Genomic DNA, 20221 nt, shown 5'->3' on the forward strand with positions numbered 1-20221 from the left:
ATGACCAGTTTGCCAAGGTGTGAAGAACATTAAGATACTTCTAGACCTGGGAGGAAGCCGTAGCTGTGGTTCACGTGAGCAGGGTAGTGGACTGGATGAAGAGTAATGGTACAGATGGAAAAAAGCGAGTAGGTGTAAAACATATTTAGACAAAAAATAAACAGTAATTGTAGGTGGAGTAAATGTCAGTGGTCAAAGAAAGAAAAGTGCAAAGATGATTCCCACAATTGACTTACAGAAAATCAGATTATAGGCCACGTCATTCACAGAGATGGAACATGCTAGAATAGAACCAAGTATGAGAAGGAAGCAATAGCATGAGTTCAGTTTTTAAACTTAGGGTATAAGGCATGTTTGAAGTGTCAGGAATATACTCAGATATGCAGAATTACATTGGTTCAGATCATGACAGAGAAATTCATCTGTACACAAGAAGTTACTAAAGCCACAAACATGTTAGATCATCCACTAGGTAAGAGAAAAAGCATATGGGCAAGACTTGAGGTACTGCAAATATTGGTGTCTGGCAGAGAAGGCTAAGCCTCTGAAGAGAAGCGGGAACTAGAGAGGTAAGAATAAAACCAGGATTTGGGCATCTCTATCTAAAAAGACAACCTGATTTGGCATCTTCAATAAAAAGCCAGTTTTTTATTCTAGTTAAGAGAGCATAGCAAAATTGTTGCTATGATGATTCTGCCTTAGTTGAAAGCCTTCAGGTATGATATCAAATATAGATCCTGTCTGGCCACTACAAATGCCAACCTATAATAGTTGGACAGAAGATGACAAGGGAGATAAGGAAAGAAGACTTACTAAAGAATTACTGAACCAGGACAGGATGATGGCTCCCTCCCCCAAACACTGGATGAAGATTCAGAGAAAACTAAGGAATTCTGTACACCCTCCCTCCCACACACACTGGCAGAAACTCAGACCACTGGAGCAGGAATCCCCCAGAGTAAGGTTAGGGGAGGCAGGAACACTGAAAGCAGCTGAGGGAAACCCATGGAGCCAAGGGATCTGCGGAGTCTCTTCCCCCTCCTCTTCCCTGAACTCCCAGGCTGGTGGATTGCCATCTAACCTCCTGATGCTGCTACTCGAGGGATGAGCATGAAACCCTGAGCTGAAGGGCTGACTGGTGCAGGAAGGAATGCTTAATTCTGGTTTCGTAGGGCCTCTATCTCCTGATCCTCAGCTCATCACCTGCCCACAAGACTTGGCCCAGGCTATTACATCTTCCCCTGATAAGTATGCCCTGACAGCATGGCATCCACTTGTAGGAGAAGTCCAAGTTGTTGGACACCACTTGTAGGAGAAGTCAGGCTCACATGCCAAAATGACGAGAGATCTGTGCAACAGGAATACAACCAATTGATCTACAGTCAACAGTGTTAGTCAGCTTTTCATCACTGTGATTAAAATACCTGATATAAAAAACATAAGGGATGAAAGTCCATTTTGGCTCCTGGTTATTCCATGGTGGGCTGGCTCCATTGCTTTGAACCTGAAGTGAGGCAGAACATGGTGGCAGAAGGGCATGGCAGAGAAAAGTGGTTCAGATCATGACAGCCAGGAAGGAGGAGGTTGGTGAACATCCAGAGGGAAGATAGAGTCCCCAAGGGAAGGGGGTTGGTGAGCATCCAGAGAGATGATAGAGTCCCCAAGGTCATGTCCTTAGTGACTTCTTTCCTCCAGACATGCTCTACCTGTCTATAGTTTCCACCACCTTCCAGAGGTCCATTCAAATTATTAATCCATCAAGTGGATTAATCCACTGAGGGAGGTTAAAGCTCTCATGATCTATTTGTTTCCTAAAAGCCTCACCTCTGATCATTGCTTCTTTGGGGACCATACCTTCAAAATATGAGACTTTTAGGGACGTTCCAGATCTAAACCATGACAAGTGGCATTAGAACAAATAGACTGAGAACTTTAAATAAAGATATAGGAAGTCTCATACAAATGGTATAGCAATTTTAAAATATAAGTTTGATAATATCCTCAAAATTCTTCTTTTTTTTTGGCTAGCATCATCCTAAACGGAGAAAAACTGAAGGCATTCCCTCTAAAATCTGGAACAAGACAGGGATGCCCTCTATCACCACTTCTATTCAATTTAGTTCTAGAAGTACTAGCCAGAGCAATTAGACAGACAAAAGAAATTAAAGGCATAAAAATAGGAAAAGAAGAAATTAAATTATCGCTATTTGCGGATGACATGATAATATACTTAACAGATCCAAAAGGGTCTACAAAGAAGCTGCTAGAGTTAATAAATGAATTCAGCAAAGTGGCAGGTTATAAAATCAACATGCATAAATCAAAGGCATTCCTGTATATCAGCAACAAAACATCTGAAATGGAAATAAGGAAAACCACTCCATTCAAAATATCCTCAAAATTCTTAAGACAAAATTTACCGTTACTATAAGGAGAAATGATTCTATAAACAGTGGGTAATTTTAGTAAATACTTCCCAATCATTGGTAGACTGATTAGCAAAACTCAAGGATATAAAAGATCTGAACAACACAACTAACACATCTCGTAGATCCACAGAACAATTACAATTCATGCATGCTAGATTGATGTCTGAAATTCTGCACTTCCACAAAGATCCCAGGAGACAGACACTTCAATCCACAGACCATATGCTGACGGCAAGGTATAAGACCACAAAACAAGGCTCAACAGTTCAATGAACCTGCATTACATAGACAGCTTTACTGACCACAGTGAAATCTGTTAGAAATTAATAATGAAGAGACAAACATTCTTCTATTAGTAAAATTTAAAACACATAATTCATGGATTATAGATGGTATCATATATAGCTCATTATAATAAAGGAATTCCAGTGCCAACATTTACTGGATTATTTTAGATGATAAAATTGATATTTCAATAAAGATTTATGTCTTTAAGCATTGTATTTGTGAACCAGTATCCAACTTCCGAAAATAAAAAGAACATCAGAATAAATCTAAGGAAGCAAAAGAAAACAGATAATGAAAATAAAAGCAGAAAAACAATTAGCTGGGCTGGGGATGTGGCTCAAGCGGTAGCGCGCTTGCCTGGCATGTGCGGGGCCCTGGGTTCGATCTTCAGCACCACATAAAAATAAAATAAAGATGTTGTGTCCACCTAAAACTGAAAAATAAATATTAAAAAATCTCTCTCTCTCTCTTAAAAAAAAAAAGAAAAGAAAAAAGAAATTCAATTAGCAAAGAAAGATACAATTAAAAGAATATTTTAAAGCCAAATTTGTTTGTTTGCTTTTTGGGGAAAAAAGCCCAAATACTTAAACTTCTAGCAGATTGAGAAATGAGAGCAAGGGCATGGGCAAACCCCACCTTGTAAGGAAAAGAGGATGTAACCATGGGTAATGCAAGAGCCAGTGAGATAACAGACTATTTCAAAACAGACCAAAAGACTTGGAAAAAGTGATGCAAGATATTAAAGAACAATATAACTCAGATTTAGAAAAGTCATAACTGAGGGACAACTCAAAAAAGAAATAAATACAAAACTTTTAAAAATGAATTAGAAATGAAAACTAAACTGGGAGAAGGCCCAAGAGCAAATGAACACAACTGATCGTTCCTTTGAGTAGAAAGAAGGTAAAAGAAGACAACTTTTAATAATCTAAATTAAATGAAGAGATAAAAAATAATTCAAGAGAAAGTGGCACATATTGAAGATTGAAAAGAAGGCCTAATAAGTGGAAACTAGCAATTTCTGAGAAAACCAAAAGAAGGAAACTGACTGACTAGGGTCTGTCCTTTACCCTTTGCCTGACGTTTATTGCCTGTCAACATGGTAGATAGTTCAGCAAACACAAACCAACAACAAAAACAACAAAACCCTATAATTCAAATACTTTCAAAGTATTTGTAGCTACATACAGAAGGAACATATCATGTTACCAAAAATATCAACCTAGAATAGCCAACATCAAGACAAACCATAATGAAATTACTGAATTTTAAAGAGAAAAAAAAAATCCTTTGGGCATTTAGGTAACAAGATCACATTGCTTCTAATGGAAAATAAACAGATTGCCATGACCATGCGGCCTTTGTCTGCATTGCTATAAGGCAGGAGAAAATGGAGAAGTGCAGTTTATGACACTCAAGGGAGAAAATGCAAGCTAAAGGATTTTGTCTTCACTCAAACTGACTTTTAAATACAAAGACGAGAGTCAAACTTTGACTGACATTCAAGAATTCACTGGACTTTTGCTCCCACAAGCATGAACTTCAAATAACCAAACTGAATAGATGAGCATTTGCATAAGAACTGGTGGTGGAACATTAAGAATACATAATTACTTATAGACCAAGAAGATTCAGTAAAGGTTAGAAGAGAGGTGGATCTAATATGTAATATCTATAATGCTTTGATGGGGGAGATAGAGTAGAGTAAAATTACTGGATTTTAAAGAAAATAAACAACTATTTTTTAAAAATGGAGGGGTTTCCCAATTTAAAAAAAATCAAAATTATAGGAAAGAAAATGAGGAGATTAAATGTTTAAAATGGTTTAAATTGTTTTTAGAAATTGTTTTCATGGTCGTAGCACAAAAACCATGCAGGAAGTAATTTGGGGGAAGATTTTAAAACCTTTTGTACAGACATTAACAAAGGCCAAAATAAATGTAAAAATATACCATCTTCATGCATAGGAAGATGTAATAACATAAAGAGAGTGATCCAGGTTACATGTGTAAGTTAATCATGAAACTAATGAAAAAATCAACAGGGTTTTTATAGACTTTGATGTATCAATTCTCAGATTTATATAGAAGAATACAGCACCAAGAATCATGAGGATATATTTGGCCAAGAAGAGGGAAGGTATTTACCTTAAGTTGAGACTCATCTGAAACTTAAGAAATTCAATGTTATATCTCTACCTTATTTAATATACAAAAATCAGTTCCACATGGATTTAATTGAAAAAAATCAGGGATTTAATTTAAAAAACAATTTAAAAATTCTTAGTAAAGCATTATAGGTGACTAGACTTCTGATCAAAGGACAGGAAAGGATTTCTTTAAAATATTTTGAGATAACTATGTGAAAATTGAGAGCTTTTATCTATCAATAGGCATGTATAAGATAATGAAAAGGTACAAACTGGAGAAGATATTAGTAATATATAGGAACAAAAAGCATCAGCATCAAGAATATACAGATAACTTGTCAATTAAAGCATAAACAATGTATAGAAGAGTAACAAATAGCATGAATAAATATTTTTATAAAAGAGAAAGCAGATGTGTTCAAAACATAGGAAGAGATACTCAGCCCTAAGAATGTGTAGATTGAAACCATCATCACTACTATTTTATACCCATTCAGTTGGCAAAAATGAAAAGCAAGAATAACCAATGTGAAGAGATATGTGCATCCCTAATATGGTTCCATTGGGATAATTTCTTTGGAAATAATTTGATATTATCTTATATAAGGTAAACATTCAGATACTCTATACCTCTGCCAATTCTATCCTTAGGTACATTACTCAAGAAAAACATTTGCATATGTATACTAAAACACGTGTGTGTTAAATGCTCATTAACTAAAATGGTACTCAAAAGTAAAAACCTGGAGACAACTTGAAATCCATCCAAAGAAATAAGTGAATAAAAGATTGTATATTTACATGAATGCTATATTGTAGTAAATGGATGGACTAGGAACACTCAACAATATGAGCAAATCTTAGCCATTTAATATTCTATAAAAAGCAGTTACTAGATTCTTACACACAGATTGACATCCTTCATACACATTAAAACCAAACAAAATTGAATTATTTTTAGAATTAAATAAAAAATAAGAATATACACAAACACAATTTAAACAAAAATAATCTTGGTGGAAGGAGACCGGTAGGGAGGCAGTGAAATAGATCATGAAATAAGTTTATGTCAGAGTCCTGGTTTTTAAGTTGGTTAGTAAGCTACTAGGTGCTTAAAACATTATCCAAATAAACAATAGGGGTGCATGCATCTTAAAGGGTAAGTGTGGCATGAACAGCAGGTATAAATTATAACTTTCACTTAGGCTGTGTATTAGGCAAAAATCCTACATCACATTTACTCAATCGTACAGTCAGGTATGTTGGTGGCCACAGTTGCTGTAACAAATCTATTCTCACCTCGATGACTCAGGTTAAAAATAATATTAACACTTCTCTTCCTTAAGTTATTTGCTGTTGTGAGAGTGAAATTATACATTTCTTGTGAATCTTCAGTTATTTTCCAATCGCACGAGTCTTTGTGTTTGCAACTTTGTTTTTTCCCAGAAAATCTTCAAAACAAAACAAAACAACAATTAAAGGGTTTACTCCTTTGTCAAAGCAGATGTCTCTCCCTGTCCCTTGGGAGTGACTTTAAAACAATATTCCACATATTGGCATTGATCCATCACTAAGATACCAGTAATGAAAACACCGTTTCTATGTATTTGCTATATTTGATTAAATGTATTAATGAATTGCTGATTCATTCAGAGGGGAGGACATCAATCAGCTTTGTGTGTGTGCTACTGGTGATTTAAGCCAGGGATGCTCTACCACTGAGCTACATTCCCTGCCCTTTTTATTTTTTTATCCTCTTGCCTTGGCTTCCGGAGTAGCTGGGGTTATAGGTGTGCACTACCGTGCGCAACTCAATCAATTAAATTTAAGTAGTCTTAAAAAGTTGGAAAATGAGATAGAGACAGATCATCAGATGAGATTACTTTCACATAAAGATATAGTATGAACTATTTTTCTTATTTCTATGGTACATATTTTTGAAGAAAAAGAAACCGCTCAGGTAGAGAGTACGATACACCTGTGATCACTTAAAGATTTCCTCCTGACCCTGGCAGGTAATTTGGAAACATTTGTATCAACTTTCTAACATTTTGTATATAACATGTAAGTGTAGCTTGTTGTCACTTACGTCACAAACAAGGAAGAATCTGTCAATACAACTAGAGCTAACTTACGATTCAAATAAAGTGTAGCTTTGGGAATGTTGTATATTCCAGTCCAAGCCAGTGTCCACCCCAGGATACCAAGTACATCTCACGGTCTCGAAGTCCTGAGTTTCACAAGAAAAGTTCTTGGGTTCCTCAAGTACTTCTACCCAAACAAAGAAAATAAACAGATGAAAGACCTAATGAAACACTTTTATTGAAAGACAGATTAAATGGAAAGCTCTGGTCAGGATCTGAAGCCATAGGGTTACTCAGAACAATGAAGAAAACTCAGAGTGGAAGTCCACATATCAATAGCCCAATAAAGTCACATCACAGGCACCTCATCATTCCGAAGCCCCCTCTTCTGTGATTTTCTGGGGTATCATGGGAATGGGTGGTCAGTGTTATGCAAGAGGTCGGCACCATGTCCATTTGAGAGGATGTGTCCCCAGTGCCTGTTTGGTGTTTCATTTTGGGTGATGTGACTTACAGAAAGCCCAGAAGATGTTAGAAAGTCAGACTCTGTGACCTGGATAAACTCAACAGCTGGGAGCTGAGTGTCCCAGAAATGGCAAAGCACCTCTGGGATGCTGGAGTCACTGCTGTTCCCAGTGTCCACATTAAGGCACACAGATAATCCCAAGAGACTGGAATTATCCACTTTGACAATAGAGGGAGGAAGAGAGCTGTCACAGGTATTGTCCTACAGTCCAAGGAAATGAGGCACTTAAGACAAAGCACAGGAGGCCACTGAGTGGGCACACAGAGACCTGCAGAAATGTCAACATGTCCCCACTCTCCTGATATAGCCCACAGAATCAACTTTCCCCACAATTTAGAACAAGAATGGCCACCATTTGTTGAAATTTTGGTATTTGCCACCAGTGCGTTGAGGCCTGGCACTGCCCATGGTCATAAACCCCCCAACCACCATCACCCCCATACTGGCTCAGAAAGGCTAGAAAACTTGGCCAAGAGCACAGGCCCAGCCAGGGCACGATTTGGACACACGTCTTCCGGGCCACCACCCTGACTGTGTTGTTGTGGTCAGATGATCTGCAGCCCCCTCCTCCCTCCATGGTCCTGAGATGACTGATTCCACTCCAGCTGAGGCAGAGTCGGCTACTTCCTTAGTAGTCCAGGTCATGACCTGAGCTTTCTCTCTTTTAGGCCTGTCAGTTTCTAGGAATAAAATTGTTTATATGGGCAAGGAAACAACAGGAAATCCTGGAAACATTGCTTTGGAATTCCATTTTCAGACTCTCTCCTAGAAGACTTGGGAAACAAAAGGAAACTAAGATCATTCACGGAAATGTTTACTTGTCTTCTGGTAAAGGAGAGTCAGTGCACTCCACAGAAAATGAGAAGAGGGGGAAACAAGATTTGTACACTTACTTGACACAAAGAAAGTGGTGCCATTTTGAATATCTGTTTGGTTCACTTTGCAAAAGAAATTTGTCCCTGATCTCTTAAAAAAAGAAACATTATTCAACTTGAATGCAGAAGCCTTTGGATCAAGTTGTTCTCCATGAATCAGTTCATTATGCAAGTAGCAGGTTATGTTATTGTGATTAATCCCAGAAATATAACAGATAGTGATACTGGAGCCTTCTTCTACCAGTTTATTTTTAGGAAATACTAACAATGTACTTGGTCCAGGATAATCTTGAACTGCAAGACAAAAAAGCTTGGTTAGAATCTCATTTAGAACTTGAGACAAACCCCTCCTACCTCACCCTCAGAAGACGGCTTTAGCTATTTTCATTTCCTGGGGAAATGAAATTTCTACACCAAACCAATATCCTTTGGTTCATATAAGGCAATGCTTTCACCATGGCTCCTATTGTCACACTAAAACCACCACTGTTGCCTTTATTGCCAAAGATGGCACCATTACCAGTGCCACTGCCAACTCCTGTATTATTGCCATTTTTAAATGAACATAATAGCTCTATAGAGAGCAGCCATGTGGGAGGCCCAGAGTCGAGTGTATCTGCATCTTCCCTCATGCTATTCTTGCTACCTTAAAACAACGGGGTGGGAAGATTGTTCTAATATAAATTAGAACTAAAAGTAAGGTTATAAAGTTTGCTGTGGAGAGACAGATATCTGAGGTTTTTGTTGATGTTGCTTTAGCTTTATTTTTTATTTTTATTTTTTTGGTACCAGGGATTGAATCAGGGGCACTTGACAACTGAGCCATTTCCCTAGCCCTATTTTGTATTTTGGGTCTCACTAAGTTGCTTACTGACTACCATTGCTGAAGCTGACTTTGAACTCATGATCCTACTGCCTGAGCCTCCCAAGCCTGGGATTACAGGCATGCGCCACTACGCCCAGCTCAAAAACCACCTCACTTCTTACCATGAACTTCCTCCCATGAGCTCCAGTTGCTCCAGATACTCAGTTTGGGGAACTTGGCATCGTCCACCATACTCTGTATTCTTACAAAATGTGTTGCACATTCCAAAGGGAGTTCGGATTCCCAGCTCCAGTGCAGAACTTGGTCCCGCTTCACTGTGGTGCTATAATTCCCCTGAAAGTAAAGGAAATATTTGGAATCATATAGCCATCCTGTTCTGAAAAAGAGCTCAACTTGACTTACCCCAAAGCACAAACTTATACCCCATTACAACTCCACCACATGTACAAATAAAGTCTGTCCCCAATCCGTCAATCTCCCTGACTCTGACGCTTCAGCAGTGGGAAACTGGCCTCCTGCCTCTTGAAAACTCAGCTCTCAACTCCTATGACTTTCCAACTCCGGGGGACCAGGGGAGAGGAAAGAGAAGTCATTCAAGTCTTGGGGAGAAGATCAGTGACAGAAGGTTCTTAGAGCCAGTCAGAGAACCTGCAAAGAAGATTCCTGAAAACTAGAGAATTGAGTCATTTTTTGTCATTGAGTCGTTTTTAAGTATTCATTTTTAGCCAGGATTAGATTATATTGGCCAAATCTCAGTAGAAAGAATGGTCCTTCATGGCACCCTGGAAGCTTCATTGTCTCCAGAAGTCAACAGATAGCTCTCCATGTCACCCTTGATTTTCTCTGTCTTTTCAGATATGGTGGATGTGTGGACCAATAACCCCAAGATGAACTTCATCTGTCAGAATCTTTGTTCCTAGAGATGTCAATCACATAGAATGTCTTACACTGTTTCTTTGAGAAGCTTGTCCAGGTTGAACTCTAACTTGGTCTTTTGGCACAGCCTCTGGTCTTAATCTTTCCAAGACATTGGTGTCTCTGTTCTCAAGTTCAAGAGCTCCAATGGCTCCATTATATCTTATCCTGTCATTCAAGGTCGTCTACAAACAGGATCCATCTCTCTCTCTCTCTCTCTCTCTCTCTCTCTCTCTCTCAAGAATCTTCTCTCTGGAACCATATTCCAACATATCTGGGATATGCTTTGTTCCTTGACACCTCGTTGCTCGCTCTTTGTTCATGCAGTGTTTCTGGATTAGTTTACCCTATTTCCCTCTGCATTAGGAACCAGTATCATTCTTGACTTCCAGGTCATGCCCTATCTCCTTGATGAGATTTTCTTTATCCAGTGGTGCTGGGCATGGAACCCAGAGCCTTGCTCATGCTAAGCAAGCACTCTACTACTGGGTTACACCCCCCATCCCCCATGAAGCCTTTATTGCTCTTTCTTCTTAATTCCCCCAACCTCCACCTCCTTGAAGCTCTCAAGAATATGATGTTTAGGTCTTGGTATTGATTTGCGACTCTAGGATGGTCCTGAAACAGCAGGGACTATGCTTCCTTATTGTTTGTGTCCCCCATAGCTTTAAGCACTCGTTCTTCTCAGTGTACCTCTCCCATGACTTCTGCTTTCTGCTCCCACAGCTGGGAATAGAAGCAATACATACTTTGCACTTCCTTGGGGAACCTGAATCTGCATCTGCACCCACATATCTAAGGGAAAATAAGTCTCAATGGACAGGCTGGGTGACCTGCATTTCACAACCACCTGGAGGCAGCAGCTGGGACTTTCTCTGGAATCTTTCTCTGGAATCTTTCTCTGGGACTTTTTCTGGAATCAAAACACCCTGGCCCACTCAGTGGCACTGAATTGTATTCTTCCTTTTTTTACTCTGTAACAAACTGTAATTTTTTAAATGCTTATTTCACCTTATTGAATGATTTTATTCCTAGATCATAAGACCATTTTTAATATAAAAGCAAATACAGGAAGAAAGAGAGAGAGAGAGAAAAAGGAAGAAAGAAAAGAACTTTAAAGAATTATGTTAATGATAACAATAGTCCTTTAAATGTCAACAAGTCACAGACTGGATTTTACCTCCTGCAACTCCCTCAAATTCAGCCCCTTCTCTTGTCTCTGGCCCAACCCTGAAGCCCACTCCTCCCAGCTACTTCCCCCTGCTTCTCCTGTTCTCCTAATTGTTCTCCACTGTGCGGTTGAGTGGGCTTTTAAAAAACTCAAATCAGATCTTGCCACTGCCCTTATTTTTATTGCTCTTGGATAAGAAGCAAAACCTGAGTGTCTCCCATGGCTCTGTGCAGTGAGGCCCCAGTCCCACCTGGCCCGGCCTGTCCCCACATGGTCAGAGCTCCCACACAGCACCCTGCATCCAGGCCTGGCAGTTCTCCAGCCAACATCCCACTTTAAGGCCTCTGATCCCACCCATCAGCTTTTCCCAGAGAGTCTTTCTCCACATTCTCCACTAAATTACTTCCAGATCTCTTTCACATTTTGGCTCAAACAACCCTACATCCAAGTTGCAGGAGGTCAACCCCAATCCCATGGTGCCTGTCAATGACCTGCACGCACACCCCACATTTAGAACAGTCTATTTGTATGTGCATCCCCTTTTCTCTGCTGGCATGCTCAGCACCCATATGCCCCACCTTGCACAATGCTCTACCTGGACCCAGAGTTTATAAATACTGTGTAATGAGTGATTTAGTTACATCATTAATTTTCAGTGTTGTGTTTCTCCAAGAGACTTTGTGTGGATTGTTTGTCATCTCAACTTGTGCTTTGTGGTCTTTACAGACTTGTAAGTAAAGGATAAAACAATCCTTGGATACAGAAATTCAGTGATTTTAAAAAAAATTGTCAAGAACCTTTATTTGATTTATTTATATGCAGTGCTGGGAATCAAACACAGTTCCGAGAATCAAACACATGCCAAGCAAGCGTTCCACCACTGACCTATATCCCCAGCCCCAATGCAGTGATTTGTAAAAAATATGATGGCTGGATGTGGTGATGCATGTGTGAATTCCCAGTGACTTGAGAGGCTGAGGCAGGAGGATCACAAGTTCAAAACCAGACTGGACAACTGGGCAGACTGGGTATAATGACCTGCATTTGGGCCACTTTTATTCATTGAAGGGGCAAGTTTAATTTGGCACTGGGTACCATTAGTAATGGGTAGACACACGTTGACACAGAAGTCTAACTGAGGTCCCCGATTCATTGCTGAAGCATGAGCTCTATCCCTGACTCACACTCTGGGCCTCCTTCCAAGTGTCAGCTGTCACTCTGCCTATTCCTACTGTTGACAAAATCACATGGCAACTGGCTGGAAGGGAAGGGCAGAACATTGGCCCAGGGCAGGGTGATGTGTGAGTCTGCCAGCAGGGCTCTGCATGGCCAGCACTGTCCAGGAGGTGGCCCTGGCCCTGCTCTAGGCACCTGGATCAAGATGCCTTTCTTCTGTCTCATTTGGGAACACCGTGATCTGAAACAGTGCTCCTCTCAGCATGAGTGAGGATGCTCTGTCAGGCCTGTGTTGTGGAATCTGCCGTAAGGGGAGGAGAATACTGTCCATACGGAGGCAGCCTATCTCGCTTGGTTGGCTTTCTTCCTCTTCTATAACTGAGGAAGAATCCTATGTCTTATCTCAACTTGAGGCATGAGAGAGTCAGACAAAAGCTTCTCAGGGCAACATCTATTCTGTTATCCACTGATGGCCCGGGGATATGGCTGCGCTCCCTGTTGGGTGGACACATGAGGATACCACCCTGTCTCTGTCACCTGGAGGAACACAGCAAATCTCTCTGGACTGTGACTTTCTCCTCTGTGGTCATCAGGCCGGGCTGGGTGTTGTGAGAACAACACAACAGACAAGGAAAATCTTGACTCTTAAAGATCTTGAACCCTAATAAGTTAGAGAATAAGTAATAACCCTAATAAGTTAGTTGGTTCCACAAGCTGCTCTACCTTGCAAAGAGACTACGGCATGAATCTAATGGGAAAACAGACATGAAAAACTGCTGTGGGGGAAAGGGGGATCCAGTTGGCTGACACTACAACTGACATGACAACTTTAGGAAAGTACAGCGTAAGATACACTTGCTTTAGGGTTAATGTTATTATTGTTAATAGCAATAAGGGCTAGTTTTTAAAAATTCCTCCAGGACTCCCCCCAGATTTCTTTTTCTTGGACCATTTTTAGCCTAAATAAGACCCTTGTTCAGTGTTTTTCCAGCCCAAATCAACAACCAGTTTATCCATTAAAACCACACACACACACACACATCAAAAAAAAAAAAACAGATTTGAATGTGAGGGGAGTGGTGGGAAGGCGAGCTGACGGTGGAAGTGGACAGCTACACAGCATTACCATTGTTTAAAATCAGCACACTAGACAACTCTCATTGGAGGAAATTGACTTTGGAGTGGTCGGTTATAGACGTGGTATGAGTCCCGTGTGGATTTTACTGATCATAGGCTACTTGCTTGGATGTCAAATACAATAATGGAGAAAGAAAGCAGCTGAAGCAGTGGTAACCTCTGGGCTTTACTACAGGAACTAACATCCTGGATCCCTGCACCCAAGGTTTCCTCTGCCTGAGAGAAGGTGGACCTCTACTGGGCTAAGGAAGGTCCCAAGCAGTCTTGTGCTTCCAGGGAAAATCTCAGGTTGCTTCAACAAGAGAACATCCCACTGTCCTTAAACCTCCCATGATAATAGCAGACCCTTCTGTTATTAAGGTTTCCCAGAGCAGAAACGGTAGTGGGAAGAAACCACCCATGTGTCCCAAGGCACTAGATGTGTCAGGCACAACAGACATGACCCTAATTTGAACCACGATGAGTGAAAATCTACTCCAAATAATCCAAAGAGAAAAGGAGTGAAATTAAGATTTTCTTAACTTAATTTTTTGGTAGAAAATCCACACGGAAGGAGACAAAGAACACTAAGTTATTTTCCAACTGGGCCCATGGAGAACCTCTTTGCTGGCTCGAACATGAAGCACTGCTACTTATTTTTCCTTGCATTTCAACATGGTATAAGCGAAGAAAGTGACAGGAAGCCACACTGGCAAGAAAAATGTTACCAAAATAAAACATTCATGAAAATCTCTGGTGGACAGAGAAGAAAAAAGGGAAGAGAGATGAATGATCTTCATGGATCTTAGGAATCTAGTACTCACAAGAATGGGCCTAATAGCCTTCTTACAGGAAAGAACAGAACTGGGAAAATAATCTGTTTTCATAAAACATCCCATCAAACCAAAGTGGCCATTGTTACTTCGTCCTGGATATTCTCTGAACCAAAAACACAGAAATGCAACTGTTTAGAAAAACTGTTTGGAGCTGTTATTGTGTTTGCAGACTTTGTAGATGTTATAAGGATAAATCATGGAAGGATATTAAAAATATTGAGCCCCCAAGAAAAATACTTACCACCCAGATGACATTGGATGGTCTAATTCTACTGATCTCCATCTGAAATACCATTTTCAATTCCTGATGATAAGGAAGTCCGTGGACATTCCATTGTAACTGCAAACACTGACATGCAGAATTGGTGAAGACTTTAAGTGATTCAGGAGTCAATGATAAATATTCAGCCAAGACTGAAAGTACAAAGAAAGGTACAAAATGACATTTAACAGCAGCATGGTGAATAATCATAGATAGTTAAACTGTTCCATATCACCATTGTTTGGTCTTGAAAAATATTCCTCACTTGCACATCCTAGAATCAGGTACCTTGGAAAGCTGGGAAGAAATTTAGAAACCACTTAGCAGAGGAAGAAATTAAGATTTCGATGAATGAAATAACTTGCTTAGCTGTACACAGCAAGTTAATAAACTAGTAAACAGACAAAACAAGAGAATCTAAATTGGACAATCTAATTGGTTTGAAATTCATAACAGGGCTAAATAAAGAAAGAGAATATGTTGCTATAAACTTCATATTTCCAGAATTAAAATGTTTACAAAAAAGCTATAAAGTGGATGCATAGCCTATCTCTAGACATAGGCCCTTGCATTTTGGTGTATTGAACTTAAAAGCCCTCTAGAAAGAATTTACTGAACTCTTTGGATGAGACCAGCAGTATATGAGGCACTTGGTATGAAACAAAATACTTATGATATGGTTCCTAGCTTACAGGAAGAACTTAGGTGGAAAGAAAAGACAAATTCACATGAAAGATTAGACACTATAGTTTAGGGTAGTTGGTGGTATGATAGAGTTTGTAAAAAAAAAAAAAAATAGGAAATTTAGGCCTGGGGATATAACCTAGTGGTATAGTGCTTGCTTACTATTTGTGAGGCCCTGGGTTTGATCCCCAGCATAGAATTTTAAAAAAATCAAATTTGAATGGATTTGTGGAGGTCATTAACCTTGGGAAGCGGCCCAATAGTTCTCAAACTGACTGTCTTTAAACCATTATTGGCACCACTGCCAGTGACCACTCTGGTAGCAGAGAGAAGATGAGCCCTGAGTGAGTTAAGTTGCTGCTCATTCTTAGAGCAGCAAAACATGGCTTTCCACTCAGGAGGAGGGCATGCCACATAGATCTGAAAAGAATTGTGTGTTGCTGGTTCAACTATTTCCATTGTTGGACTGAAAGGATCTGAGGTAAGCTGGGAACGGTGGGAAGGAATTGAAAAGATAAAGACTTGACAAAATCAGCTGGTGTCTGATCACCGATGGTATAACAGGTACCACCAGCGAGGCATTCATTTTTTCTAGAACCTTAAGAATTTGCTCTAGTGAAATGAAACGCTCTGGCATGTAGTTTAAAAGGCAAGAGAGGGACTGGGGAGGGGATAGCTCAGTTGGTGAGTATGTGCTCAGCAGGAGGAAGGCTCTGAGTTTAATTCTCAGCATCCACTCCCTTAAAAAAAAACCTGAGGAGAGTGTCTCTTTGTACAACAAAAATGGACACTATCTCCAATACTGAAGAGAGTCCCCAAATTTTTGTGATATGCTTTTTTTTAAACTGGAAAGGAAACACAACAACACGATTGAACATGTACTATTTGCCAGGCACAACGCTACTGCTTTATATTATGTGGTCTCATGTAATACTGTAAAACTGTAAGGCAGGAACTTTTTTAAAATTTTGTTTTTGTTTTGAGGTACTGGTAATTGAACCCAGGAGGGCTCTACTGCTGAATTACACCTCCAGCACTTTTTATTTATTTATTTATTTTTGAGACAGGGTTTTGCTAAGTCATGCAGGCTGGCCTTGAACTTGTGATCCTCTTGCCTCAGCCTCCCAAGTCACTCGGATTACTGGCATGTGCCCCTGCACCCAGCTGACAATACTAAGAAAACTGAAGCTCCATGAGGTTGAACAACTTCAAAAAATTTATATGGAATTTAAACCGTGATCAGTTTAATGCCGAAACCTGTGCTGCCCTTTGCTCTACTGTCCCCCAACGGTCAAGACAGGAAAATTTGTCCAATCAAAGGTCTCAGGGTTTGGAATGTCTGAGAGGGATACTTCATGGCTGCACCAGTGTCCTGCCACACTCCCACACTCAGGAAACAGATGACAGGATGGGGCTCTGGATGGAGCCAGATAAGCTGAGGAGCTGAGACAAGAAGGAAGCTCCTTCATCGACGGGTCCACTTAGCACAAAGCTTCAGATCCAGACAAGGAATTACCACCAGAATGTGGAAGAAAACTCCAGACAAGAGATTCTAGGGAAGTAAAATTAATAAGAATAACCATAAAACAAAGGACACTAGCCATCAACAGCTACTTTCACAGAAAGTAACCCATCCCTTGCGATGTTTGTAAAGGTGAGGAGATGGGGAGGGTGGGAGTGCTCCAGGTGGACTCCGCAATCCTGGATTTGGCAGTGAGTCCTAGAAGTGATATTAAAAGCACGGACAACAGAAGAAAAGCATACAAATTGACCTACCTTAAAATTTAAAAAAAATTGTGCATCAAAGGGCATTATCAAGAAAGTAAAGGGGTGACTTACACATGGGAGAAAATAATTGCAAATAACATATTTGCTTAGGTTCTAGCATCTATACAATATAAACAACCCTTAGAAATCAGCAACAAAAAGATTAAGAATTCAGTTCAAAAATGGGCATAAGACATGAATGGTCAGTTCTCCAAAGAAGATATACAAATTGCCAACAAGCTCATGAACATATGCTCAGCATCATTAGTCATGAAGGCAATGTAGATCAAAACCACAGGGAAATACCATTTCACACCCACAGAATGGTTTGAAGAAGAAGAAGAAAGTGGAAATAACAACTGTTGGCAGAAAATATAGAGAAACTTGCAACCCTTATACATTGCTGATGGGAATGTAAAATGGCTCATCATTATGGGAAAGCTTTTTGCCAGCTCTTCAGAAAATTGAAAGAGAATTATAGTATGATTCAGCAATTCCAATCTTAGGACTATATTCCAAAGAATTAAAAGTAGGGATCCAAACAAATACTTGTCTGTGGATGTTTGTAGTAGCATCATTAATAACAGCCAAAAGGTAGAAATAAATCAAAGGTGCATCAGTGGATGGATGAATGAATAAACTGGGTCATGTCCACACAAAGGACTCTCATTCATAGGAAGGAAAATGAATAATGCTACAAATTAGATGAAATTCAAAAACATGCTAAGTGTAGGAAGCCAGTCACAAAAGGTTACAGATTGTATGATTCCACTTATATGCAATATCCAGAATACGTAAATCCACAGAGAAGAAAGAAAACTGGTAGTTTCCAAGGGCTGGGGTTTCCTTTTGAGGTAACGGATTTGTGTTGAAACTAAATGTTATGTTTATATAATATTGTGAATATATTAAATGTCAATAATTTACTCACTTTGATTATTAAGTGGTTAATTTTAAGTTATATGATATAACCTCAAAAATGTTAAATACACATAATCATGATAAAAATGTTGAGGTACTATAGAAGTTGAGCCCCTTCCCTATAATCCCACCAACTCCACTCTCACTCTGTCGCCAAGTTTAAATCATATGTTTTCCTCAAACTTTTCCATACTGCTATGGTTTGAGGATGTCTAACAAAGGGTCTTGTATTGAAAGCTTGATATCCAGGTTGGTAATGTTAAGAAGTGGTGAAACCTTGAAGAGGTGTGGCCTTGTGGGAGGAGGTTAGGTAATTGGGGGCCCTACTCTTGGAGGGCTTTAATGTAGTTCATTGGGACCCTAGTTAGATTGGTTCACTATAAAAGAGTGAGCCTTTTCCCTGAATCTCTTTGGTTTTCTGTCATACTATATAATCTCTCTCTCTCCACATCCACATCATGGGTCTTCCTGATCTTGGACTTTTTAGCTTCCAAACTGTAAACTAATTAAACCTCTTTTCTTAAAAATACCCAGTCTCAGGTATTTTCAACAGAAATGGACTAAGAAACATATGCTTCTAAAAAAATTGGATTAGGCACCCCATATTGAATTTTTTAAAAAAATAGATGTTATTTTTTAACTTACAAAGGAAAGTAAAACTAAAATGTTAACAGTCATTATTTCTAAATGATGAGGTTGAGTGATTTTAATTTCTTTACACATTTCTTTAAATGTTTTGGCAAATGTTGTTTTGAAATATGTATTAGTTTAAGAATCACATAATATGTTATATTTGAAAACAAATATTGTTTTAAAACACCAGGTTTGCTCTGTTATAATGATACTTCAGAATACATCATTCTGCCATGGTTTTTCTCAGGCCTTGTTTGGAGCACTGATAACAGCATGCCATAATAGGCTACCCTCTGTGTTTGTCTTCAGTAGGCTGTGACATAAATAAGGGTGTGACTAAGGCTTACTCAGCTCAGGGAAACAGAGACTAATACCATACCAGTATAGATATTCTGTGATTGGTTGCAGAACGAGTGGGTCAATTACCATTACAGACTTTATTTCCAAAGGCTCTAGAAAATTCTAACATGTTGCTTTTGACATACGGGAAGCTTCATAATTTAAATTATGCAACCAGCAGTACTCAGATTGTTCAATAACGTCAATCAGAAATAATTTGGTCAAAAGAAATAAAATGCCAGGTAAAGTCTGAGAGCTAAAAGAATCATAAAATTTATTAAATCCAATCCTATTGGTTTTTCAGATGAGGGAGCTGAGGTTAAAAATCAGGAAGTGACTTTGCCAAGGTCAAACACCAGGCCAGACCCAGGGCTCCTGGTTCCCAGCTCCAGCTCTCATTGCATCACACTGGAATGTGGCCAGACTTGTGAATCAGACCTGGACTTGATTCTCCTCCTGCTTTCCCACTACTTGCCTGGCTGGCCTGAAACTGCTTGAGGAAAGAAACTGCAATCCATTCACAAGGTGGGATGCCATGTAGCACTGAAATAGAGTGTTATTTCTAGATGGCAATTTAGTATCAGAGTGAAGCACTCACCCAACCTGTATTCATTGTGTAACTAACCAAAACACCCCCAAGATATATATGTGTATGTATGTGTGTGTGTGTGTGTGTGTACATATATATATATATAATATATATATATACAAACATGTTAATATATGTAACTTTTATTTTATAAACTACATATGTGCATCTCTACGGAATATAGACACAGATGTGGAGGAAAATACACCAAAATGCTGCAGTCATAATCTCTGGTGGATGGAAACATGTGCCCAGGCTTAACTGAAGAGAGTCTCTGTGCTGTCTCACTGGGAGTAGCTTGGCCAGGTTATCTGAAGGAGATTCTCAGACCTGCACCTGGATGGTTGAGGGGAACCTCACTCATTTGTGGGAAGGTTTAGTAGGTACTTGGGCAAATGTCGCAGAAATCAAAACAAGAAATCCAAACCATACAGGTGAGGACAAAGACCAGACCAGCTGACCACAGAAGTCCTGCTTGGCAGACAGAGCGGGCAGTCGAAGCGAAGCCTGACCAGTAGGAATATAGGGAAATGCAGGACTGATCTATCAAAAGAAGCTGGAAGAGTGGGCAGCAGGGCCTGCTCTGAGAGCAGAGGGTCTGAGCGGAAGGCCTAGTGTCAATAGTGAATCAGGTA

General features: G+C 39.6%; 1 protein-coding gene across 1 annotated transcript in view; it reads right to left on the bottom strand.

Annotated features, from left to right (window-relative positions):
* Osmr (oncostatin M receptor) overlaps positions 1-20221 on the bottom strand; it is a 63613-nt gene that overhangs the window by 27439 nt on the left and 15953 nt on the right. The window contains exons 3-7 of the mRNA XM_026401807.2: positions 14633-14805; positions 9339-9510; positions 8370-8645; positions 7002-7137; positions 6166-6317 (exon numbers count right to left, since the gene is read on the bottom strand). Of these exons, the coding sequence (XP_026257592.2) occupies positions 6166-6317; positions 7002-7137; positions 8370-8645; positions 9339-9510; positions 14633-14805 (909 nt within the window). The remainder of the gene's footprint in view (positions 1-6165; positions 6318-7001; positions 7138-8369; positions 8646-9338; positions 9511-14632; positions 14806-20221) is intronic.

This window comes from Urocitellus parryii, chromosome 1, assembly GCF_045843805.1.
Source record: "Urocitellus parryii isolate mUroPar1 chromosome 1, mUroPar1.hap1, whole genome shotgun sequence".
Taxonomy (NCBI): domain Eukaryota; kingdom Metazoa; phylum Chordata; class Mammalia; order Rodentia; family Sciuridae; genus Urocitellus; species Urocitellus parryii.